Source organism: Seriola dumerili, unplaced genomic scaffold (assembly GCF_002260705.1).
Source record: "Seriola dumerili isolate Sdu_G_001 unplaced genomic scaffold, Sdu_1.0 BDQW01000002.1, whole genome shotgun sequence".
Classification (NCBI taxonomy): domain Eukaryota; kingdom Metazoa; phylum Chordata; class Actinopteri; order Carangiformes; family Carangidae; genus Seriola; species Seriola dumerili.
This window is the reverse complement of record NW_019174257.1, coordinates 9,710,645-9,737,731: the sequence shown is the minus strand read 5'-3', so window position 1 is coordinate 9,737,731 and position 27,087 is coordinate 9,710,645. Positions and strand designations below refer to the sequence as shown.

The 27,087-nt window shown below is 40.9% G+C and overlaps 1 protein-coding gene across 1 annotated transcript in view; it reads left to right on the top strand.

Annotated features, from left to right (window-relative positions):
• The window catches only part of LOC111221492 (low-density lipoprotein receptor-related protein 8-like), a 167,402-nt gene extending 149,964 nt beyond the window's left edge, over window positions 1-17,438 (top strand). Inside the window, exons 14-18 of the mRNA XM_022744908.1 lie at window positions 3,126-3,267; window positions 5,984-6,136; window positions 11,934-12,002; window positions 15,233-15,405; window positions 17,400-17,438. Of these exons, the coding sequence (XP_022600629.1) occupies window positions 3,126-3,267; window positions 5,984-6,136; window positions 11,934-12,002; window positions 15,233-15,405; window positions 17,400-17,438 (576 nt within the window). The remainder of the gene's footprint in view (window positions 1-3,125; window positions 3,268-5,983; window positions 6,137-11,933; window positions 12,003-15,232; window positions 15,406-17,399) is intronic.
• Window positions 17,439-27,087: the final 9,649 nt, after the last annotated feature.

Genomic DNA, 27,087 nt, shown 5'->3' with positions numbered 1-27,087 from the left:
CCTATGTGGGTGTAGCATGCATGTGGAAAGGCTTGGTGCTGTTTTTCAGCTTAGCAGAGATGAACAGAAAATATCATTTGGTTCCTACACAGATTTAACACCAAGTCCACATTAATATTTTATAACTATTACTTATACAACAAAGAATACAAATCAAACCCCAAAAAATCAAAGGCTTCTAACATTGACTGGGATTTGCTTTGTTTGAGCTTTCATTTGTAGTTTTCTGGCAGGAGGCACCAGAATCTCATCAGGCAGATGTGTCAGTCAGAAAGCCCGAGCATTTGTTCTTTTGGGGCAGATTCATGACAAAATCATCAAGGGCTGTTCTCCCCTTGACACTAAAAACACTTCACATCCATTTAGTTGTATTCTCGTCCCCTTGACAAGCACAGACAGCTCTGACTGAGGTGATGTAACGCATGTGTTCAGGAGAGCTTGTGTGTGTGCATGTGTATAAGTTCAGGCCTATCCTTCAGCACATGAAAGATTCACCTCAATCCTACAATGAAGAGTGTTGACCTGCTCGGGTCTGCGTGGGCTTTTGAGGTTTTCATTGTGAGAGGAAGTGACAGACTGACAGAGGAGAAACTTACAGAGAAAAAACAGAGGTAGAGACGGGGAGAGACAGCCACAGAGGAAGAAAGGCAAAGGGAGAGATGGAATGATAGATTTGTTTTATCAACATGGCTGATATTTGTCTTTCATTGTTTCAGCACCACTGTCATATGAGTAAAGGTTATCTGAATCTGAGAGAGGGCGAGATGGAATGATAGGCAGCTGACTGAGAGATGGAAAAGGAGAAGGCGAGAGAAAGGTTAAGTCCACTGATAACCCAGCACAAAAGCAGAACATGGATTCACAGCTATGACTGAATCACACACAGAGAGATGCACATACCTACTTATACACACACACACACACACACACACGCAAGACAAATCTGCGGCTGTACCCCTAGAGGTCCCTGACCTTTAAAGCAGACCGTAAAACTGTGAATGAAACCTCAGGTGAATGGAAAAAATAGATCTATGAGCCATCATCACTTTCTGTAGCCGTCCTGTCTGATCTGTCTCACACTAACCTCCTGAATCGTGTCTTCATTTCTTCATCTTCTTTTTTAACCTTCCTGTGATCTCTGCGTCTCAGTGTTTTCTCTTGCTATCATTTTCTGTGTTTTTCTTAATTGATGTGTGTCTGCGTAGACGAAGCAGTCTGCGGTTGCCGTGGAAACAATGTGCCATATCCTGTAATCTTGTAATATCACTAAAGAGATTTGTGAAGAGGTGTTGGAGAGAGAGGAAGAGAAATGGAGAAAGAAGTGAACGATGAGAGTATGTCCTCGCAGGTCTGGGCCCGCAGTGTTTCTTCCTTTATTGAAAGGTGAATAGAAGCAGCTAATGGAGGAACAATTCATTTTAATCATTTTTTTTTATTTTTACTTTACAAAAGGAACTTTTAAAATAGGGAGAAACGGATAGGTGCATGAATATCTAGGAAAGTAGTCATCGTGGATGGCATATGACTGCCAGATTAATACACCAGTAGCAACACAGTCCCAATATATACTATACCAGTGTCTTTGGTATCACTGTGATGGTACCCCTATGGTTGATTTTAGGCAGCTAAGAGTTGCTTTCTAGAGCTACAAACACATTGTGTGCCCAGCCAAATGTCTCACTACTTCCTGATTTGGCACTGAGCATAAACACGAGCTGTTTATAGCTTTTACAACAAACCACCAAGGCTGATCTATTTCTCAGGAGGACGACGGCCTTGCATTTTTTGGTTGTTTTGTTTTTTTATTCCAGTATAAGTCTACTGTTGTTGTTTTACCTGGTTTTTACCTCTTTTTCCAATGCCAAACCTCATCAATACAATCTTTATCACTATTTTTTTCTTTAATTACTGGTTCTATTGGGGGGTTTTCATAATACAAGGATTTTGTATTATTTGTTCAGCGTTAATTGATTGTCAGGATTGAGTGCTGGATGCTGAAAGTGTCAGAGGATACAGTTAAAACAGCACAATCCCCATTACAGTACAACTTGTTAAGTCTTATCAAACCTCTGCTTGATTAAAACGCCATGCTTTTAACATTATTTCAATAAATAATGTATTAAAAGGAGCCTTCAAACCAAAGCCATAGTAATTTCTCATATACCCTCGATTAAAAAGTGAATTAAAGTTACCTCAGGCATAAAACATCTCCTCAAAATGAGTTTCCACAAACTTAAATATTATCAAATTCTGTCACTGAAGAAACTGATGAGTAGAGATTAGGGCTTCCACTTTGACTTAACGCCCCGGGGCAGTGTTTTCACACGGGCAGTAATAAGATCCCCCATTACAAACAAAACTGGTACGTTTAAGAGCATGTGAATTTAATTAAACAGCCATTGTTAGAATGTGCATAAACTGCATCTCTGGAACAAACTGCACAATGTGTTTTTAATGGTGCCTTTCATCACCAAAACTCTTGCAGGATTCCTCAGTGCAGTTTCCTTGGACAATTGCTGTTCCCCATGTTTACAAATGAAACGCCATTTATTCTAAATACATGAATTGCAGTTGTAAGTAGATGATGGTAAATGTTCACTTGGGATACGGTAGCATTTATTAGGTAAGGAGCACACATGAGTCTGAATTACAACAAAACACAAGTTGACACTAGGGAGCAAACTTTCATTCAGTGTGACAAAAACAAAGCAGTTTTGTGTTTAGCCACAAATATAATTACGGACAATTTCTGCAACAGTCTCAAGCTGCTTGGTAAAACTCTAGATGGATAACCTCTGTAGAAGAAACTTAGAGACAGTATTGATCAAAATGGCAGGGGCTAGCTTGCTTCAGAGGATGCTAATCTTTTCACAATCCCAGTTACAAAATCCCTACCTTTTGCTCATGTTGACTGCTGCCGAACTGTTGGGTCCAAAATAAGCCAAGAAGTACCATCTCAGCTTGAACAGTGGAAAACAAACAATATGGCGACAGCCCTGTAAACGTCTTTTTACGATTTTAAATTGTTGAATTTTTACATCAGTCTTCTGTTTTTTCAGTGCTCCGGGTTCAGCAACCAGCATGTCTGTATGTTTTTGTATAACTCACGTTCTCTCTCTATGCAGGATCGCATTTATTGGACAGACTTGGAGGACGAAGCGATATACAGCGCCAACCGACTGACGGGACATGACGTGGCGAAGGTGGCAGAGCACCTCAACAACCCCCTGGACCTGGTGGTGTTTCATGAACAGAGGCAGCCAAAGGGTGAGACTGAGAAAAATGCTGAGAATGGTGATTTTTTTTTTTGTTGTTGGTGGGACTGATCAGATGAGGAGCTAATTGGGCAATCATGACTTTCTGATCATGGTTGCTCCATATACCATTCTCTGTGTGATTAGATTCATGGGTGTGCTGGGCATGTCCGATGATGTGTTTGTTATTTTTCCCAAGATGGATGCATTCCCAGGTGTGTGTGTGTCTGTGTGTGTGTGTGTGTTTTGGTGTGTTTAACAGTGTGTTTTAGCAATTTGTTTGTGTGAGTGTGTTTTCATGCTTTGTTTTCTCTCCTCACTCCGAGCTCAGAGCAGTCTTGTCTGAGTGCCAGTAGGGAGCTAATTGCATTCTCTCATTAATAAATCAAGAGTTCTGCTCAAAGAGATATCACAGAATTAAGCATGTTTTTTTACAAAATGCCAACAAAAAGCAAGGCATAAAACAACCAGGCCTAACCAGGCTAAATGAAAGAAGTCTAGATATTAGTGTCACTAAGAAGTGAAATATTTGATAAAATGTGACCTTGACTGCAGCAGTTTGCAAGGTCAACCTCCTCTCTTCCATTTTATCTTTTCCTCCCTTGATTTTCAAACCATTTTTAGTCAGTCAGTGAATACACTACAAATATAACATCCCCAAAGAGGGAAGAGCATTGCTAATGGTTGGTTGCCACAATACACCTCCACACATTCATGGCTCCAATATCTTCTAGTACGCCTCTCAACATGTCTTCATTTTTTGACACATTTCCTAAAAAGAGCCTCTCTTCCTCTCCTCTCTTTGTTTTGCCTGCTTTATTTTTATTATTCATCCTTTCAGGTTGTGTGTCCGCACCATCCGTTTAATATATCAGGAACACCTGGATGGAATTTTTACATTCACTCGGACTCAAGAATGAACTGAGCTGAGAAATTGCTGGTCAAAGGTCAAAGGTCACTGTGACCTCACAAAACACGTTTTTAGCCATAACACTAATTGTGACACAATTTCACACAAATGTCTGATAGGATAAAGTGATAAAGTAAAGGTCGACTTCCCTGTGACATCATAATGTTGAGCAAAAACACTTTTCTAGCCATTATTCAACGCCATAACTCGGGACCAGAAGGGGAGATTGTGACTATATTAACTAATCATGGGTGTCCACCTTGAAACTGCGGTGACTGTTCTCTACGCTGCCGGGTTTATGATGCGTGTGAATCATCCACGTTTTAGCTGTGGCTTCTTTATTTGAAGCGCTGTCGACTGTCATGGCTGCAACTTTGTGTTCTGTGAATATCACAAATCAAAAACTTAATACTCTTAATATCTTTTTATTAAATTCCTTGATAGTCTTCACTACATATATTATTTGAGTCTGGACAGACATGGATGTGAACTGCTGTTTTTTTATCCATCCAGCTGTGCTTTGAAGCCTAACTTCCCTGTTTTAGTTCTTTTTCTAGTGAAGGAAGCAGAATAACCGGAGGGGACACTGAAGCTATTTGAAACTTTAGAACAACATCACTTTCCAAATGTTTTTATCTCAGTCCATTTTTTTACCTTTTACTTTCTTTCCTTACATCCTTCCTTCCCATCCTTATCATCCAATTTCTTTTGGTGTGGCCTCCTTTTCACTCTCTCTCTCTCTCTCTGCTCTCCTTTCCTCTCCCCACTCTGCCCCTTTCTTCACCCAGCATCGAATGTTAATTTATCACAATAGTGTGTCATGGCATTCCCAAAGAGCTTCATTTCTTCTTAATATGGAAAGCAGGTATAGAGTGTTATTTGGAGCCTCTAAGAATTTCATTTAGACAGCTGATCATATTACTGTACTGTGCTTGTTATGCTGAGATACTGTACTGAAGCATGCGTGCATTCCCTGCTTATTAAAATCTCACTGTGTGCAGTGAGTGATGTTGCTTCTTCCCCTGATGGCTGATGATTCCTCTGATGTGCTGCTGTCTCAAACCACGCACCAAGTCAGGAGGCAGAACTCGACCGCGACCTGACCTAATTCTGGTGCTTCCCCACATGACAAGAGTAGCAATCTTTTTTCATTAGAGTCTAGGGTTGGGAAACAACGTGTAAATTTTTCATTTGGGTGTAGAGATTTAAAAAAAGAAAGTTTAGACACCCTTGTCTTAACCCAAGCATGTCTTCATTGGACCAGAAAATAGGTTGTGGGATGAAATAAAACACTGTAAAAGTGTCAGCGTCTATTTTATGTTGCTTTGCTGTACCACACAGTATAAGGTTAAAGTGTAGGAAGTAGTACACAGTTCTGCTTTACTCAGTCAAATGAGAGACATCAGTAAGCATTGCCAGCCTGTCTAGGTGGACCTAAATTCAGTTCACAATTACACTTTGATGCTTTTGATGCAGACCGGGACTCAAAGCTGGGGCACTGTCTTCAATTCTTAATATTCTTTTCTTCCTGACTACTCTGGTCTACAGCACACGTAAACCTCTGTGCACATCACCCTGGCACTGACATAAGATTTCAATTTGCTGCACGCATTTGGGAAAAGCACCAAATGTTTAGAAATGTCAGTGCTAAAGGTTTATAAAATCATGGTTTTCACTAGAGATACAAGGCTGTGGAATGTGCAAAGATGAAGTTATTCATTTATTATATTTCATTTCTTTGGAAGAAAACCAATTACAAAATCTTGTTTCCCAAAACCCTTGTATAATCCTCTTCTGTTTCTGCTTGTGTCCCCCCCAGCCCCCGACACCTGTAATTTGGGCAGTCTTCCGAACGGTGGCTGTGAGTACCTTTGTCTGAAGGCCCCTCAGATCACAGACCACTCCCCCAAGTACACCTGTGCCTGTCCTGATGGCATGGAGCTGGGACCAGACATGAGGCGCTGTGCTGTAGGTAAGTCGGCCACAACGTGAACCAGTAAATCACACAGGCAGGGAGCAAAAGCCTAATTAAAAGAATTTGTTGAGAAATGCCACATGGTGTCTACATCACCGAAATGCCAGTGACATGATGGAGTGCCAGGCCATAAGGATATTAAGCTGGACTGGAGTTTCACTCTCTGGATTCGGCTAAAATGAGTCCACCACAAAATTAAGTATTTATACCGATCTATAAATAAATGTTCCGCTTTAAACTATTCAGTACATTGAGGATTTCTAATCTTATACATAGATGACTATGGGAAATATTTCTCATGCCAATATATTCAGAAGGAAAGACTAAGATGTTATTTTTTTAGCCTGTTATGTCAAATATGATGTAGGTTCTTCTCTCACCACAGCTGTACCACATCTGTTCAAAACAGCATATTCACTATTAGATGTTTATCTGAAATCCAGTGTTCATCAACATCTCTTCATCTTATTCTATTGATTATATTCCCTCAGAGAATTCAATACCTGTGCTTACAGTCACACTATCTCGGGAAGTGGGTCAGGGATTCTCCCAGTTTTACCTGTGTTCCCGACCTTATTTCAACCCCTCAGCTTGTCGCCAGCCTCAGTGCAGTCACCACATTTGTAAAGTTGTTATCCTTAATACACCCTCTCTCTGTTTTTCTCCTTGTGTTTGAACAGGTGAGTAAAAAAAGAAGCTGACACAGAGAAAAAAGAGAAACAAAAAGGGAGAGAGATGATGTATGTAGGCCACCGTTCAGAGAATCCCTCTGAGAAAAGACAGAACATGGTCACTGAGCATACACACAGAGAGAGAAAGAGAGAGAGAGAGACATCCCAATGCAGAACAGATATATCTGCTGAGCACTTACTTTGTTTTGATAAAATAGCCTCTTACACTGTGTTCGTCTGGCTCTCAGCTTAATGTCTCTGCCTATTCTGAGGCAACCATAAAACCTTGACGAAATGTGTTTGGAAGCCCCCAATCAAATCAAATCACTTTTTTATACTGTCATTTAGTCGTATGGTGATGCAAACAGGAAGGTCTGTCAATGGTGACCTGGTGCATATTATGTACTATTGATGCACATAAAAGTGATCAGAGGCAAAGTTGGAGAAGAGAGAAAGATGGATTTGGTGAAAGTGATAGCTGATCTGCTGCAGTGTACTGCTGAGGCAGAGCAGAGCCTCAGTAGCCATGTTTAGCAATAAAGTCAAACTTAATAGACGGAGATAATTTGCTATTATCTTTTATTGACTTTCAATGCAAATGCATGATGGTTAAATCTTGTTATTGTTGTAAAAATGTTTTATATTCAAATTAATGATTCCATTCATGACAAAATCATTGACTGAAGCTGAAGAGCTTGATATACAGTATGTAATGCATAACACAGGAACACATTTAGTTGTTTTGAATATCTTGTCGATGACCTGGAAGTGGAAACGTGATTGTGTCGTGTTTGTCAGCTGTGAGCAAAATCCCAGGTGCTAATGATTTTCGTTCCGTTTCTCTTGTGCAGTTCGACCCAGGGCAACCACAACACCTCCTCCAACCACCACCACCTCCACAACAACTCCCACCACCACAACCACAACGAGCACTAAACCAACCAGCACAACTGTTACCACCAGCACAACTCCCCCTACCACCACCACCACCACCACCACAAGTACCACCAGCACCTCCGCTGCTACCACACTCAGGCCCACAACCAGACGGCTGACGACGACAACAACGGCCTCTCCTCAGACCCCCAGAAGCACCTCTACAGAGCACCCCCGGACCCCCGCCGCCACGAGTACAGAGACGACCAGGTTCAGCAGCACAACCAAGACATCAACATCCACACATACACCTTTGTTAGGCCCAGCTGCCCCCAACAGCATTCAGAGAGAGAGCAACGGCAACCTCTCCCACAGAGGTAAGGATCACGGCGAGCTGGGTCGGTGCATAGGAATGTGAGTCTGTGTGAAGTGAGTGTATGCAGACAGTGTGTGTGTTCCTCTGTGTGTGTAATACTCCACTGCCATCACTACAGCTACCACCTGCCATTAAAGCAGCGGGGAGCTGAAAACCACTACTTACATCAGTTCCCCTCCTTTCTCTGGCTTTTCCCTCTTGCACACACACACACACACACACACACACACACACACACACACACACACACACACACATACCAACATATACCAACACACACTCACTAGTGTTATCTCTCGGTCTGCTTGCTGTTGGTCCCTCATGAGCAGCGTGTAACAGAGCTGTCAGAGCTAACAAACGACAGTCCCCTCCATTCTCGCCTTCCACCTCTCATCACTCATCCTCACTTTCTGACAGCCTGTCTTTGTCTCTCTCTCCCTCCCTCTCGCTCTCTCTTTCACGCTCGCTCTCCAAAACTGGCAGCAGTATTCGGTCCTCGCACCAATCAAGCTTTACTGGCGCGACTGAAAAATACCACTTCACAGTTTGTTTCCCCAGACAAACAGTGACAGCAGAGTATAACAGCAGTAACAATGGTTTTACAAAGTCAGGCTAAGACTTAAATTGTATTTGGAAGCAGAGAAGAATCCTTGATAGCACCACAAAGCAAAATTGATAAACCACTGTGCCGCACACCGCATGCTTTGTTGTGATTTTGTTTTAGAAATCAGTGTTTTCAGCTTTCACTGTTTTTTCCATCCTTCGCTACACGGAGACATTAACATGAGATGGATGTAACTGCCAAACTGCTAAAGCGGACTACAAGAATCCTCTAAATGAGTTGCTTTTTCAGCACTTTACTCTTAAGGATATTTAGAGTTTGTTTACTAAAAGAAAGAAATGAAATGTGGATATGTGCATTAGTTTTTGCATGTTCCTAGAGCTCCAGTGCCTTTTTCAGACCTAAGCAGGAGAGACTGTAAAACAATAGCAAAAACTGACTGATTTATGGAGTTACTTATACACACTAGAAGAATTTTCTGATATTAGAATGACACAGTCTGCTGCTCAAAGAGAATAAGAGATGGAATAGAAGATGGTAGTGGTTGGCTAGTGAGAAAGCTTGTGAGTTTCTGTACTGTGTTTGAACTTTACAATATTGCATTTACATCAGAGATATTTCTCATTATACTGAGACACCAGAAGAGCAAGGCTTGAGGATGAACAAGGTATACAGAGGGAGAGGAGCAGGGAAAGATGATGAAAGTTTAAAATGGGTGTGAGAGTTGTAGGAAAAGGATGAATAAGACACAAGAGGAGGACAGGGAAATGAATGTGGAAAAAGAGGGAGAAGTAAAACGAAGGATTGTTAAATAAAAAAAGGAACAGTGAGAGACAATAAAGAGATCATCGAGGAACAAAAATGAACAAGGAGAAAAAAAAGAGCATGACAGTCCAGCTTTTGAATGGGGAGGATGGGACTTGAAAAATGACACACTGTTGGAGGGAAAAACAGCATTTACAAGGATGAGAAAAGACGGGATGGAAAAGAGGCAGGAGAGAAAGTGATTTTCTGGGAATTAAAGAGAACGGCTGCTCCAGCTAGTCTCATCACTTTGGGGGCCGGGGTTTCTCGGAGTTACAAAGAAAGCAAGAACATGTTTCCTCTAGTCTCTGAAGTTGTCAGCCTCCTCACCACACCACAAGTGCTCCAGATGAGAGGTGGAGCAGACACGGTTGAGAAAATGGAGCATGAACAAGACGCGTCTCTAAGCCCGTGGGCCATGTGTTATCATTTTTAACTCAGTGCACACTGTCAAGTTTGCCGGCATCAGCTGTTACACATGTGCGCTGCTGCAGCTGGCAGAGTGCAGCGAGGAAGAACCAGGAGTCTCACAAAAAAAAGAGATAAACAACAGCTGGTACACAAAGTGTATATGCATCTGTTCTCTTACAAATTTGAACCTTCACTTTTGATGCTAGTAATTATTCATCAATACTAAAGCAACATTGGACAAGACAGGAAAATGTTGTTCTTCCTAAGGCACTTCCAATGTATAGTAGGTGATGGGGGATGAAATCCACAGTTCTCATTCTGTGCAAAAATGCATTCCAAGGTTTATCTGAATGAGGCTTCAGAAGTTTGAGTTGAGCAAATCAAGTCAGTATCTTTCAAAGTTAGTTTTTTCTTGCACCAAAGTCCATGACTGTATCTCTCTCCCTCCACCACAGCCCAGCACGGAAATACTGTGTGTGGAAACTAAAGAAGTGCTAAAAAGACAGTGTAACTTTAGCAGATACCCACTTGATTTGACTAAGTCAGACTCCTGAAGCCTCATATTAGCTTCGGATAAACTTAGGAATTTTTGCACAAATTTTTTGCACAGACGAGGGACGTGTATTTTCTTCCATGTCCCATATATTGTCCTGTGAGTATTGTATTAAGACAGAAATCAAAAAACTAGGAACGTGCCCTTTAATTGTTTGGCCATTCATTCTGCTTTTAAGCTGATCCATTTGATCCCTTTGATGGCTGTTGATTAAGATATGCAGCAGGCAAGCAGTGTATGCATTTAATATTAGAATTCCTACATGGTGACTTTAATATTATTTTCTATATTGTAGGTAACTTACACATTATGATAGTTATATTTAAATATAGGGATATAAATAGGGACATTTCATAGAGGCATACAACAGTGAATTCTTTTTGAACTTTAAATCCCTCCAGATATAATAGCCTTAATGAAATTGAAACTTTTTATTTTTCTGTCTTCCTCTTTCGCTCTCTCCTTCTCTCTCTGCCTTCACTTTCCAGGGCTGCTTTTTTCATAATTGCTGCTTTAATAAGATTCTATTAATCCACCTTTTAGAGTCTTAGGACCCATTGGATGTCACTCATGCTTTAAAGTAAGCTCAATTCACTTCTGCTGACTCAGGGCTAAGACGCGTCACTACTGAAGACATAAAGAGGTACAGCAGGTGACACTGAAGTTGTATCATCTGCTGTACCTCCTTATGTCTTTGTCTATCTATGTCTCCGGATGTGTGTGCATGTGTGTTTGTGTGTGTGTGCTATATATGAGATAAAATGTACGTCTTAATTGTATGTCCCATCAGCCACGTCCCATCTGTGCCTTTTTGCCATGCATACAACTACACAGAGTCTCTTTCTAGAATGAGCCAATCAGTATGCAGGGCCAGCGCTGTGATCTCTTCTGTTAATCTTCCTCACTAGACTTCATTATAGCCATCTGATCACACTTTGGCTAATGGCTAGCCTGCTGCTAATAGGAGTGTTGGGAGCAGGATTAATGTCAAAGCTCCACACCGACCTGTTGGGGTGAGAGTTGAAGGGGAGTGAGGATACGGAGCATGTCTGGAATAAATTGTATACTGTGTTGCACTGTGACAGAGAATGAAAACATGCTGCAGAAAAAGAAGAGGTTATATGTTATAGTTCACTCTCAAGGTCACCTGGAGACTCACAGCAGGTTTTAAGCCTCAAAAGTCTATGATGTATTGCTTCCTGAATCCAGATATGTTTTTGAATAGTAATAGAGAAAAATCTGATGCATTGCTCGCTGAAATTTCATTTGTCTTCTCTTATATGAAAAAGCATCTCATTGCATTTATATGGCATGGTATAATTCATCCGCATTTCATTTACACATGCTGTTGTCTGCAGTCCAAAGTGAAATCAGATGGATTCCCTGCCTGTATATTATGTAAATATGTTTTTTTTCAGCATGATGCTTTTTCAGCTGCAGCAAAGTTCTTTTTCTCTCTAGCAAGGCCTCGGGGGAGGGTGTTTTGGAATAGAACTTTTTGCTTAGTTTTATTTTTTCCTTTCTTGTTCTGTTCATCTCAGCTGCGAGTGATCACTACCTCATAGGTAACAACATCACAGTAGCTGTTCTGGGGATAGTCATTCCTATCGGTGAGTACTCTTGACTTTGTTGTCTTTGCTTTCTGCCTGCCTGCTTCTCCCTCCTTGCTTCTCCGTCTCTGCTTGTCGCTCAAGTCCTGCATGTTGTGTATGGACATGGTATTTTGTGTAAGCGTGTGTTTTTGTACCTGAATGTGTGTCTGTGTGCGACTGGGCCATTTTTACTTCCACTTGACTGATTAAAATGAGTATATTTTAGATTTAATAACAACAATTTACATCATTTGAACATGTCAGACCCTCAACAGTCATAGCAGTGATGGTTTACAAAACAATAGTTTAGTAATTGACAAAATGTACTTAGCTGTGGTGTTATCCAACAACAGCCTCCTGGCCAAGGGCTTGAAAAAACCATGGCCAGGCCTTTGTAATGTGCATGTTATGTCATTATTAATGGGATTTGAGCAAATGGAAAATCCAATTCATGTTTTCCCAACACATTTGACCAGCTGTTATGGCATTAAGCTTGTGTTCCCACTCTGATCACACAGTATGTTCAGACTGCAATCAATCCAGTGCTCTGGCCCATTTCTGTGCCCCAGTGGGCTGAGAATGGGTTACACAATCGCTGGAATCAGTTTTAGAACAGGAGGAAATATCAAAGGACTGAACGGGGAATTAATGAGGTGAAATTGTGGTTTTGGCCCTGGAGCAGTGGAAATTTCTGACCTGAGAAATAACATTATCATCAGTTCAGGGTGAAAAAATAAAAGCTACTATTACACCACCACACCATACCATACTAATAAAGGTCAGGTGCATGAGGAGATTGCAAGTTCTTACAATCAAAGCAGCTTAGTAAAGTTAATCTATTACATTAGCTCTGATTAAAATGATAATTTTATGGGACTATTTAATACTTTCATGCCTAACCTAACAGAGAAATCAGCTGAATGTGCAAATGACCTTATAGTAGCAGCATATGTCGTTAATTGAGATCTCTTTCATCCCTAATATTGAATACTTTGATAAGTTATGGGAGCGCTAAAACAGCGTCAAGCAATTTTTTTTGTCTCTCCTCATTCTCAGCAATTGAGATATCAGCTCATTAAAAAAAACCCCAGAGACTGTTAACTCTTTGCACTCCATCCCCCATTCTCTCCTTCTGTCATTCACCACAGCCATAAATCCCCCTATTATGCATTTTTTTTTTTTTTTGGCAGCTTTGAAACATTAATTATTGCAGAAGTCCACCAGGGCCGGATTTCTGCACCCCACTTCTCCGTTCAGATCCACTAATGTACCACGCCCACCCACAGCTCCACGAGGGGAAACAGCCCAACAATGATTATCAGTCTTTAGCCCAAGTCAGGCTGTTATGCCGCTCTCTAATTGGAGTGAAAGTGAAATTTTCTAAATGATACAAAAGCTGATGGTTTTTTTTTTTTTTTTTTTTTCAAACCAGTGAGGTTTTTGAGAAGAACAAAGGAGGAACTGGGGTTTCCGGCCCAGTCACACAGGGATCTCAAGTGCCTATCCAACAAAAGAGTAATTAGATGGGGCTTACACAGCAGATGCAGACACATGTATGGATGTGGGCATACGCACTTACACACACTTGTTTTATCCCTCCTCATTGACATACCTTTGGTTTGGCTCCACACACACATACGCTCATACATACGCTATACACACACAGGTCCTACAGGGCAGCTTGGCAGTCATGCAGATATGGTAATGAGAGGAGAGAGACAGAGCTTATCTCAAATCCTCCAATCCCCCACCCTCTCTCCTTCCATGCTCTTTCTCCCCTGTCCATTTTCCTCTCATAACCCCATCCAAAAACACCCGAGTCAGGCCATCTGCAGATAGTGTTTAATTTTTTAACCCAAGCAAGTGCAGAATTATAAATCATTGCCCAAATGTAGCACAAGGCTAATATGCTGATGACAGTTAAGCAACCTTGCTGGGCTTTGATTCAAAAAACCTAAAAAGCCTAATCACTCGCTTCAGTACTCGAATGCTACAAGATTTAATCGAAAAACCTGTGTGGTTCAGTCTTTGTACGCGTGTGCATGTATTTGTGTTTGAGTGTGTGTGTGTGTGTGTGTGTTTATGTCTTGGATGTAGGGTTGTGTGTAGTATGTGCGTGACAGGGCATGCAGGCATTCATTGTTGCAAGTTGTGCATGTGTTTGCGTGTTTTTGGTCATTCTGTGAGATTGAAACTGAGTGGGAATGTATTAGAATATATATTTATACAGTATGAAGGCTCATTGTTTCGTTTTTTTTTACCGATTTTTACTGAAAAATATACAAATTTCTTTTAAATATCTGATGCATATACAGGGTTTCCCACAGGGACTAGTGTAGCCAAGGTGGTTATCCTGACTCCTCCTGTGATCATTCATCTACAGTTTAGTTTGTAGATGAATGCCTCAACAATAGCTACAGCTACTAAATATTTTTGCTCTGTGAAATAGCACCTCTGCTCCTCTTTTGAAGGCCAATGTTTTATTTCAGACTCAACTTATTCTGTTTTTTTTTGTTAGTGGAGGTGCCCGTTGACTTCGGGCGAAGTGGCCGATCTCCAATCTAAAACTCTGCGGGAAACTGATTTTCAGGAGAATTTAATGTCCCCAAACATCAGGAACTTGTTGCTTTCCCCTGCAAAAACATGCTGATGAATAAACAAGGTCCTCTTGTGGCGTGCACCATTCAGTAAACTTTTTGTGTAGTAAGAAGTGAAGAGCAAACAGGGCTTTCAAAGTAATTAAAAACAAAAATTACTATTGAAACAGGGCATGCACTTAAAATGTCATCTTGACAGTCCAATTTTGACCCAAAATTTTGGAATTTTCCTCCTTTAAAAAAACAAAAATAACATGTTACATTTTTTGGACTACTTTAGCCAAAAAAAAAATAGTGATGGACTAGAACCAAACTTTTTGCAACCAAAACAAGACTCCTTAGTTCATTCTGTGTAACCTCCGCCTCTTTACTAAATATTGTGTTTAGAGTGTGAGAGTCCACCTAGATTGTATTCCCTTACAAATATTTACATTTGATTATATTTATTTTTATATTTTATATTTGATTTTGAAAACTAAAGTCAGAAAATAATGAGCCTTCAGAGCATGAAGGAAAGTGTGTGAGTTGTGCTTGAGTGTGTGTTAGAGTGCTTAAAGCGCCGCTCTGTGTCCCCTGGGCTGTGTTAACGCTCCCGCCGTGTGTTGTTGTTGTGTGTGTGTTAAACACATGCAGTCCCTATCCTTGCCACAGTGGTCATCGGATTACTCTGCACCGGCGGATACCTGGTTTGGCGCAACTGGCGACGCAAGAACACCAAGAGCATGAATTTCGACAACCCCGTTTACCGCAAAACCACAGAGGACGACGACGACGAAATCCACATCGGCCGACACAGCGAGTCCATCGGTCACGTCTACCCAGCAGTGAGTGGCAGCCACAGTCAGCCATTCATAGCGCTCCCTCTAGGGGGCGGCATCACAGACAGCAACTCTCACTGGTACTCAGGGGCGCCGATGCTCTCCAGCGGCAAATGAGAGAAGCTGCAGAGGAAAGGAAGGAATATTTTGAGATGTGGGAGGATGCGCTGGGGTTTGGAAAAGCCCTGTTGTTGTACATGTAGGCCTGGTGCAAAGAAAGAACAGGCTTGCACACGCACACGTCCACATGCTCACATATCATTTTTGTAGTAATCACTGAAGCCACCAATCATACACACACATAAGCCCTTCACCAGTACACCATGTCCACTCCATTCACCTCCATAGACCATAATCATACAGCACATACGTATATCAGTGCCAGATCCCCGTCGCCATCCCATTTATTTGTACATTGTGTTAGTTCTTCTGGTTGTTTGTCCTGTTACTGTATGTTTTTTAATAGGTCCCCTGTTCCCTGACTAAACCCCCCACACAGGTACATATCATCTGATGCAAAAGTTCACATTTTTTCTACATGATCACTAGACAACAGAAAATATTTACCACAAGGTAGCATACTTGTCAGAGAGGAATTTTGTAGATTATAACAAAAGGCCTTCCATGCATTAGAGGCTTAAATAATTACTGTTGTCTTGATGCCGTGCAGTTTGTACAACAGAGAGATGCATGCAGTGGCATCTGTGTGTTAGCAGAATAAGTTATTTTAGTGTTGAGATGATGCCTTTGAGGAGAAAGAGGACTAGCTTTATAGTCACCTCAGAAAGGCTGACTGACAGGACAGCAGAGTGCAGGATTAGACCGCTCAGCAAATAAATTGGATTTTTAGAGTGCATGGTAACATCATGATATTGCCAGTGCCACTGTGGGAATTTTATTTTTTCATTACTGTGTAAGTAAGACATAAAAGATAAAAAAGGGAGCATAAATCAGAACCAAGGACAGTTCAAGATAGAATTTTTCTCATATTCTATCTTGTGTGCAGTTGCAGAAACCATGAGTCTCCACATGATGAGTTGCAGATGACCCTGTTGATTTCCCATTGATGTAGATGCATTTTTGAGAATCCTTTATATGGCATAAAGCTGCGTTTTCTACGAACTCAGGAGACAGTGCCAGCTATGATTTGCACCCAAATCCACTTAAATGTGGAGGGCATGTGTCATCAGGACACTTGTGACATTTATTGAATATGCTTGTTGTTTTAGATATCAGAGAGCAAGCAGAGAAGGGCAGCCAAAAAGGATTATTGGGGGGGGGGCTAGCGCTTTGATCGGTTGGCATGGTAACGCAGATTTCTTTGTGCTGCTCTGGAGAGAAAGGAGGCAAAGAATTCTGGGTATCACTGGCATGATGACAGGTTGAGACGCACGCACACACACACGCACACACAAAACAGGTGCACGACTGAGTCATATTAAGATTCAAGGTCAAAGTAACAACCACATTCAGTGAAAGGCTGGAGAGAGAGGACTATGGTCTCTCTCTCTCATCTCCACATTTATTATTTACTTCTGTACAAATCTCTTTATTGTCTCTTCATCTTTTTACTTGTTTTCTTCCTCTCCTCTCCTCTCCTCTCCTTCCATGGCGATATGGCAGCTCAGACAGCCAGAGAAATCAGGTTGGCATTATGTGGGCCAGACATTCAGCTGTAGGCATGCATCCTGCATTCCTCGCATAGAAACAGCCAGAGAAGGAGGGAATGAACAAGGGAGGGGGGATCGCAAAGAGGTAAAAGAAGGTCAGGAAAGGAGGGAGAAGTGCGGACTGCAAGGAGGAGTAAAAGAATGGAAATATGAATATATGAACCCGCCATTTCTTTTCCTGACTTCCACCTAGACTTGAATCTGTCTCTTTTTTCTCCTCTGTTCTTCATGCCAGTCTGTTTTCTATCTTACTTCTCTCTCTCTCTATCTCTCTCTCTCTCTCTTTTACCAGCCTACTGTGGTAACAGTCTTTTTATCTGCTGTTTGCAGCGCGTGGCACTCAGTCTGGAGGATGATGGCTATCCCTGAGGGGTGGGATGCAGCCTGCCCTCCCCCAATCCCCATCCTGGCCCCTCCTCTCACCACAGCCTCTACACCACTACAATGAGGCCAGTACAACGCAGAGGAGAAACAGAAAGAGAAGAGAGAGTCCTCATTTTTGCCTCCCCCTTTTTAAGGAGCAGGGATGACATGTACATCTCATAAACCCCCCCTCCTTCCTCTCCTACTCTGTCCACTGGAGTAACATTACTACCACTACTAGCAACTATACTACTTCCTTTAGTGCTAGTTATTAGTAGCCTCTGCTCCACTCCTCTCTTCTCTCTGCCTCTTGTTAGTTGTAGTGGTGTATAAAATGCTGCTTGATGATTTTGTTCAGACTAACCTCATCCCGTTGTCTCAGTGCACATTGTAAATAGAAGGCTGCCTGGCCAGTGTACATGGGAAAAAAAAGCCAGCATGCATTATTTTTAATTCCTCATATTTTGACTCTTTATTTATTTGGATGTTTGCTGTTGTAAATATGTAATCAGCATCGATTGGTACCGCACAGTACTAAAAGCAGATTTGTTCAAGTTTGGAGGATAAACAGTAGCAGGCAAGGACATTATTTTTCTTCATAGTTCCCTTTTACATCTTGTGTTGACAACACAGATTTTTTTTTTTTTAAATGGGAGGGATGTCATCCTTTTTCACACCCAACCCTTCAGATTCGCCCCTTGACATATATTATATAGAGAAAGACAGCTAAATATAGCCAAGGGGAAAGGAGACATAAAAAAATGATGGGGTGGTCTCCATGTTTGGAGGTGATTTTGGGGTGAAAGAGATTTTTTTTTTTTTTGAGGGGAATGGGAGGATTTGTGCCACCAGAGGGTAGTGCCTCAAGGCAAAAAGCAGCAGGGCAGAAAAGGCAAAGGATTATGGGTAATCCTCTCTCCTGGTATCAGTGTTATGCGTACAGTCTATAATGAACTTGGGTTTGTTTGCTCGTTTGCGGTATGTGTTAGGATTCATGCTATTGTTTACTGTATGTTTGTGTCTGGTTGTAGAGGAGAAGCTTCAGTTCCAGACAACACGGACCTCTGTGTGACTGTATTGATGTGAAAATGGTGCTTTGAGTCTTATTACTACTATTTGTGTATAAATTCATAAGGCTGGACAGACCTGCCAATGATTTTATGCGCTTTCTGATGTTTAGTGGCTGGAGCTGTATACATTTAAAAGTACAGCTGCACATTCTATATTGGAAGTGTGAAGGCATCAGAGAGGTTCTGCACAGCTACACCAGTCCTGTTTTTTTTGACTGCTTCTGTTTGAAATGAAGATTCAGTTTCAACCTCTTGCAAGGTCTTTGAACAGAAGAAGAGAACATAAAATACACAATGGATTCCTCATATACAGTATATCCTGACACAAGGCAAAAGCAAGGAAAGGGAAAGGAGAATGACAAGAGAAAGGTGAACACGTGTATATTGTGGTTGAGTGCTCTGTGTCTCCTGGGCTGTGTTAACACTCCCACCGTTGAGTAATAGACAACTGCCAACTGTGAGTTTTTGCTGTATTTATGGCTCTAATGAGATTTTTACACTGCATTATTCTCACGGGTGTTATCTCCTGAAATATCACTTGTTTCAAAATTTAAATATGCAGTTGTTTTTCTACAACTGCCAAACACAGACACAGACAGTCAGTGTTTGAACTTGAGCACACTCTAAGTATCAGTGGCAGTGTCTCAGTGGCTGCACACCACTGGTTTTGGTGATTCAGAGCCTGATAACTGCTGCATCTTCCCTCCCCTTTTTAACAGTGTAGCTGTGTGTTTTCTGGAAGAGATGGTGTTAGAAGAAAAAAAAAAAGCTCACATTGAGAAGAAATGACTTTCTGCTGTCACTGACTGTTCAGTGGGGTTGTGAGCGGTCCTGTTTTGTATGAACAGATGACTAATACGCTGAGGCTGACTGAGCCCAGCACTGATTTGATTTGAAAGCTGGGTAGAGAGGAAATGTGTAAACCAGCGTAAAGAGCTGATCTTCCACTGGCTTGCCACAGACATGGTTCCAGCCCATTGAATCAGATGGAATTTATGCCCAGTGAATATCGCAATAATTGCTCATAATGTGTTGTAACAGCGAATTACTAGAAGCCGTCATGACAGGATAGCATGATAGCTGCCGCGCGTTGTCATGGGAAATTAACAAATTTCCTATTCTGAATGTCATTTAGTCTCAACAAAGGGCATTTTAACTATGTTAAGCACACGTTTAATGCATTTAATACACTGTAGAGCTGTTTTACATTGACTTAACTACACATACCACACGTCTTCCATTCTTAGAATAACAAATCAGAACAATGTCACATTTCGGCAGAGCTGAGCTAAGACGTGCTTTTGTTTGTCACATCCTCTGTCTTTTATTTATAAACCTGACATATGACTGAATAACAAGCAAAAAAATAAGTATATAATGCAAACATTAAAGTCTTCCAGTATAGACTCAGCATGTGTATTCATCCAACTATACAGACAGTGTGTGCATACAAACAAAGGAAAATTTGATTAGTGGTAGTTATTATTCACAGCTCTCACTGTTTGTTGGAAAGGTTTTCTCTGTGTAGATGCTTGGGTAACCACTAGGGAGGAAGAGACTGTAAAAACAAACAAAGACAAAGGTAGGCAGGAAATAACTGCCAGGATTTAGACTACACCATATGCGAACAGGTTTGGAAGACAAATGTTGGGTCATTTATTTTGCTGGATTTCTGCTGATGATGTGCCACAGTATTCTGACACCCAGAAGGATGGCACTGTTGTCCTCTCCATTTGTGATGCACAGCAGGCGATCTGTATGGACTGTATGTGACGAGTGGCACGCCAGACAGGTAAATTGTAGTCCTCCACAGCACTGCACTCCCCTACGTCTGTCTAATGAGGGAGGATTGAGCACAAGGGGAAGGCCATCTCCTTTCATCTTAACCTTGTAGAGATGAAGGCAAAATAAAATGCATTACGTGGTGGGCCGACTGTGACTCAGCTCAGCATGATCCTGGGCTGGATTGGTGGGCTCCTGCTGTGTTTGGTTTTTAGACAGGATTTAGAAGTGACATGTATGAAACAGTTTAAAATGGACACAGTTCCATTTTGGTATAAACTCCGTTCATTTCATTAATGTTATCAGGATGTGTCATGGCTGTTGTGAATGCTCACAATTTCATATCTTTTTCATACAAACCTAACCTGGAGGAAAGATGAAGATAATAATGTAAGAAGCCAGGAAAGATTGCCCAAGTCAGATATACATTTATTTGTGAATTTGAAATGGGATAAATCACAAACCCCAGGGCTGGATTGAACCTGAAGCTGAGTCAGCTCTGCACTCCACACTTTCCTGCATGTCCATGTTTGCTTCAGGTCTAATTGAGTTCCATACTGAGGGTTTGCAGTTACGAGAATAAATTGCTTATTTATTGAGGTGAGTGAGCGTGGCATTGTAGAGAAGTTATTATTGCTACAGTGTGAAGACAGATTGGCTGCTCCACTTCGTGGCCACCTTGAGAGCAGCCGACTCCACTCAAGGACGTGGGAAAAAGTCAGGAAAGGGGCTTTCGTCGTTCATAATAGAGTAGGCAGTAATTGTGGTGGCAGAAGAGGACACGCTTTGACCCTTTGCTTTCTGGGCACCTGTCTGATTGTTGTCAGTATTTACAGGGAGCATTTAGGCATTAATCAATGCTCTAATAACAGCATCATCATATTTTTACTGTGAGTCAACCCCATAAACAACAGGCTGCAGTTATAAGGATCAGTTTGAGTGTTCCGCCTCACGCTGACAAAGTCTAATGTGAATTTATGTACATATGTTGAGTTATATATATACCAGTAATATGTTAACTGCATAAGTTTCTCACATCAGGCCAGTTTTTTTGTTCATTATTTGCTATTTATACGTCTTTCAATGTTAGAGAACCATGTGCAACATTAACCACAATATCTTAATGCTTAAAGTTACTTAGCACTCAACCAGAGATGTAAGTGTAGTAAATTTAACTAGTTGCAATAAACTGTCTTGAATTGCATTTCAAGAGCGCATATGACACTAAATATCTGTTGTATCCTAAGTGAAGATGTATGCATCACTAAGGTTAAATCAGGGTTTAAACTTTTTACACCCAGTAACTGCCAGGTGTAGCCAACTGGAAAAGCTAACGTTGGCTTGATAATATATTATCCATTTGAGTTGAGCTAATGAGATGTGTTTGACACATCTAACCGCCACTATATTTCCTACTCATTCTAAATTGTAGGAATACTGCTAACACTGAAACACTCCTCCATGTGAGTGTATATAAATAAAACAGTCCTCTCTAAATTGACAAAAAAAAAAAAAACTGGCAGTTAAGTTTAACATATCTCTTGACCCCATAAAATAGTTATTTTTTGGATGTCATGTCACAATGTGTGTGATGCTACTGTAACTTCCTGTTTACATATCTGATTGCTTTTACGAGGACATTGCTGTTTCCTGGCAATCAATTTGCACATTAGCAAAAATTTTTACCAGCTAAGACATAGATCAAGATTCAATGGTGACACCAGAAACCACTAGTTTCACACTGGCTAGTAGTAAGGAGTAACACACACACACACACACACACACACACACACACACACACAAACTTAGTCCTGGTTCTCAATTTAAACATTCACTTTACCTAGGATGCATGAATTACACCTGCTCAAGTTCTGTTGTTTCTTTCTTCTGTTCATCTAAATATTTAACTCTTAATTTAAACTAATACATGAACAAAGCATTCGGATATTCACTACTAATACATAATGGGCAGCTCACTATCACAATAGGTCAAACTAAATGATTTCAAACCATCCGTGACAAGGTTGAGTCTGGTTTATGTTATAGAAATTATGTTTCATGTACTTATCTAATCAGAGCAACTACTAACAGTCCTGATAACCCATTATCTAATGTAATTATATGCCATAATTATAGTGTTCCTGATTTGTGCTCCCTGTTTTTAACTGTCCTGTCGCTTGTCCTTTCTTCCCTCTGTGCACTCTTTTAATCCCAGTCTATACTGAGCAGAGAGTCTGACCCACGCTGCTTTAACCAGGGTGCAGTGAACGCTTCCTAACATCACTCACATCTCTGCACCACTTCACTTCCTCATTCACTGTATGGATCTAATGCCTGCTGTGAGGCGTCAAGTCTTTCTGTGGTTTGTTATACTACTGAACTTTAGTTTAGAGAGCAAAGTCAGCATTGCTTTCTCTGATGCACCCTCATTCTCTTCCCCCGCCCATCTCCATCTTAGTCATCAACATCAACATCTTTCCTTTGGCAAGGGCTATCAGTCTTTGGGTAGACAGACAGACAGACAGACAGACACACACACACACACACACACACTGGAAGAATGGAAAAACACTGTAGGAAATAACCTGAAACTCCAAAAATAACAAGGAAACCCCCGGAGCTGAGAAAAAACTAAACAAAAAAAACCCCTCCCAGTTGTGAACCAGTGAACAGGCAATCGAGCACGCTCAGCCAGGAGACGCTGCCTCCCACCCTCCCCGCCAACCCCCCCCCCTCCAGCTACCGTTTGGACCCTCATTGACTCTACTTGGCTGACATTTAGCTCTTGTTGACCCAGTGACTTTCCTTCTCCAGCTGGTTCCTCTTATTATCATGTGGTTTTCTCTGACTGTAAAGTGATTTGTAGTTGTTGCTCTCTTTCTCCTCACCAGACCATTTTCCCAGTTTCATATTTGATCTACTTGATGTTGGACTACTTGAAGGGCAGTGTTCAGTCGCCTACATTTTTATACCAGTCAGTGTAAAATGAAGGTTTTTTTTGTGGGGGGCGGGGGGGGGGGGGAGAGATGGGGAAGTTGTTTGTGTGAATCTTTTCATGGGTCAGGATGATGATGTACAGGGATAACATTTTGATAAATGAGAGTATTGTCACTGATTTCAACATTTGACTTCAACGGTGATTGAGGTGGGAGAAAATCACTTCAAATATAAGAAACTATTGGTCCCAATATTTTTTCTTGTCTACCTGTCTTTTCTCAAAAATGTTACTGATGTGTCATTGCCTGCAAGGAAATCTCAAAAACCATTCGGGGGTCTGTCCATTCCACAGCCATACGACAGGCATTTTTTTTAACGCTGTTTGTTGCACAAAACTTTTCAAGAAGCCTTCTGCACTGTGTAAAGAGATAACGTTCTTAGGAGGGGAGGAATAAAAAGGGGGGAGGGTGGGGTTGGTCCAATGGTACAGTCCAATGGTTTTGAATCATGACTTGTAAATACATTTTCATACAGCAAAAAACTTTTTGATAATGTTTTAAATGTATCTGTAAAAAAAGATGTACATAAACCTCTGGGGTAAAAAGGAGTGTAGACTATATATGAATTTATTTGTACACAAGAGCACTGGATTTCTTTACTACTTGATTGTAACTAAAAATTAATAATCTGCCAAAGTGTTTTTATTTTACTTTTTCTCCTGTCTGTTCCGTTTGTTTGTTTTATTTTTGCTTTTTAACAGCATTTCAGATTTTTAGTGTTCATACTGTGTTTAATTCTGTTGAATAGATTTTGTTGTTGTGTTTTTAAAAAAAGAAAAGGGATTATCATTTAATTTATTGGTGCCTTGTTTTGTGCTCCTGTATACTTTTACTCTTTCTGTTTTTCTGTGTTACGTGTCTGCAGGAGGGTGGGGTGGAGGGTCGGTTATTTGCTGGGTTGATGAGGGATGGGGTGGGTGGGGGGGAGTTAAAAACTTAGCAACTTCTGTACTTACATGGAATATCTGTACTGTATGCCAAAATGGTCTCACTCACGTTTCTATGAAATCAAGCTGTTGATAAATATCTCTATATATTGATATATTAAATTTATAAAAACTGTCCAACCTTTAGTGTTGTTACTTTATCGTGTGTCTTTGTGTGTTTCATCTGGAAGCTGTGTGTGTGTGTGTGTGTGTGTGTGCGTGTGTGTTGTGGTGTGGGGTGGGGGGGGGGTGGGGGGGGGGTTGACTGACAGACACAAATGAGACCATGGACCCCCATCTGATAAGAATTATTTGGCTTTTAGACATTTTAATTAGCAGGAAAATGTTTTGAAACCATGACCAAAATAGTCATACATTCTGTCACTGTGTTACTGATGGATGTAATTAGTGGGAATAAATTATTCCCCTTTTTGCTGGAGACCCCCAGGAACCCCGTCCAGGCCCCACTTTGAGAACCACTGATATAGGTAATGCACAGTATATAGGCTACAGTTGGGTCTGTAAGTGGTCTCAGACTGTTGGACCTCACTGGAAACTGTAGCAGATTTACACTAATGTGTCCACATTTCAGTAGCTTTACATTCCAAGACAGTGTTTTGATTTGTCTCCATTTATTTAAATCACTCGCCTACACATTTGACCGTCATTCATGTAAATCAACACAATAAACAGAGGTAGCATTTGCTAACTGCTGAATTTGCAAAATTCAAGCAACATGAGAGTATTGCTGTAGAGCACAGACACATTGTGGTGACCCCCGCAGACTTCTGGATATACTTTATTTTGCAGAAAAATACGGCAAAGAGGGAAATCTAGTTAATACAAACTGTAGAAAATACAACACCCACAATCCTTAGACCAGTGGTAGATAAAAACTCGAGTCTGACCCACGGCCCTTTACTGCATGTCATCCCCTCTCTCTCTCTCTCTCTCTCCCTGACTTTCCTTACTCTCTCTCACTGTGACTATCACAATAAAGGCAAAAATGTCCAAGACAGTAAATACCAAACTATAATGAAAGACTATAAATAAGACTTTATCGCTTGTTTGCTGAAATATGTCAGCATGAGAAATAAAGTGGTAAATAGACATAATTGTTGTCCCTACCCCAGTTAATAATTGTGGTCAGTTCAGCAGAGCACAGTTCACTCAGAGGAAGCACAGCTGTTCTGCATTTGATACAATCAAAGATTACTTCACTTGCAGTTTGAGTTTTGATTCTAAAATACTGAATGTTATTTGATTTGAATTATAGTATACGATTAAGTGTTCACTAGTGACACTGAGGCGAATAATTTTGGTGTTTGTGTCCTAAATAAACCTTCCAAACATCTGTTGTTTTGCTCAGACGATGGATAAAGATGACACCAGCAGCCTCCTTGTTCGTTTCCTTTTTGTCTTCAACATTCAGCTCTCCAAAGAACAAGACAAGTTACAGTAAAGTGAAGGAGAACCAGAAGTGAAGTGAAAGGGTAAAACGGACTGACAGAGCAAGCAGGAGAAAAAGTAACACGTTGTCTGGTCACTGGAGAGTTGTCAAGTGTGACAGTTCATTGGGGGTTTGATGGATGAGCCGGCAGGGAGAGTTGGCTCAGGATATGGGCGCTCTTTGGCCTGCCCATTGTTCCAGGGCTGCTGTTGCTCTTCATTGAGGATTCAGCCCTGCCTGTGCCCTGCGCTGTCATCTCCCCAAGCATTACAGAAGTCAGGGCGGCTCAATGGTTTCATTGAGGATTCATGATAACTGAAGAACTCGTAGTAGTTCAAGAAGTTTTGATGTTATGGGTTATGCTCTGTACTTTCTTTTTTTTTTTTTTTTTACAGAAAAAGTGCATCGCACTCTGTGTTCATGGAGCTACTGTCAGTACAGGAAAAATCTCCATAAAATGAGAATCTGTACTAAATTAATGTACAGAGGAACTTTGAAAATGTCTCTTTTACCATGAAAAACTGACACTGAAATCTGAAGTCACATTTACATTTTAGTTTGCTGCGTCTCTAAGATTTTACAGAACTAATAGTTATTCTCTGTCAAAAAATGAATAATACAAAGTGCAGGATGTTTGCAGAGCCATAAACATAATGAAATATTAATCCTGAAGTCATTAGTTTGTCTTGTATTTCAATCTATGATGTCATTTATGTTTAAAAGGAAAACAAAACATCTGCACACTTGTTCCTGTGGATCACTCAACTAAACACTTGAACAGTCCTCAGAAGCTGTGCTCTCCATGACTAAATGAAAATAATAAAAAGAAGGGGAAAGCTGCACGGTCATTCAATCTTTTTAAGCTCCAGCTCTTAGTTTAAGCTCCAGAAGGATGGATATTTTGGCACATTTCTTTCCTCAGGATAAATGCAACAGTGCTATAGAGTCAAGGACAGGACAGGTGTTTCCAATCAGACATCTCAAGTAGAAATAGAAGCCACAGAGAGGCCGTTCAAAGATAAGAAAAGCCTCCAACAAGAACCAGCAAGCAATAGATGCTGTTAATAGTCTTTCTATGGCTTCTGTTTCTATGTTCAGGATGATTGCCTGTAAAAATCTGAAAATGGGAAACACCTGTCCTAAACACTATATGTGTCAGTCCAAAGATCGTAGCTGTTATCCTGAGGAAGGCAGTGTGCAGAAATGTTGAGTTCTAAAATGAAATATATATAAGATAAAATAATAATTCAACTGTGTAATGAGTTTGCAGCTTTCCCTTGTTTTCTCTAATGTCTGTGCTTCACCAGAATGGGTGTTTTCTGTCAGTTTTTCCTTTAAATAAAAATGATGAAACATCATTTGATCTTGAAAAACTGATTCAGCATTTCTGGTTACAGGAAAAGAACTGTGACAATATTGAACAGAATACCT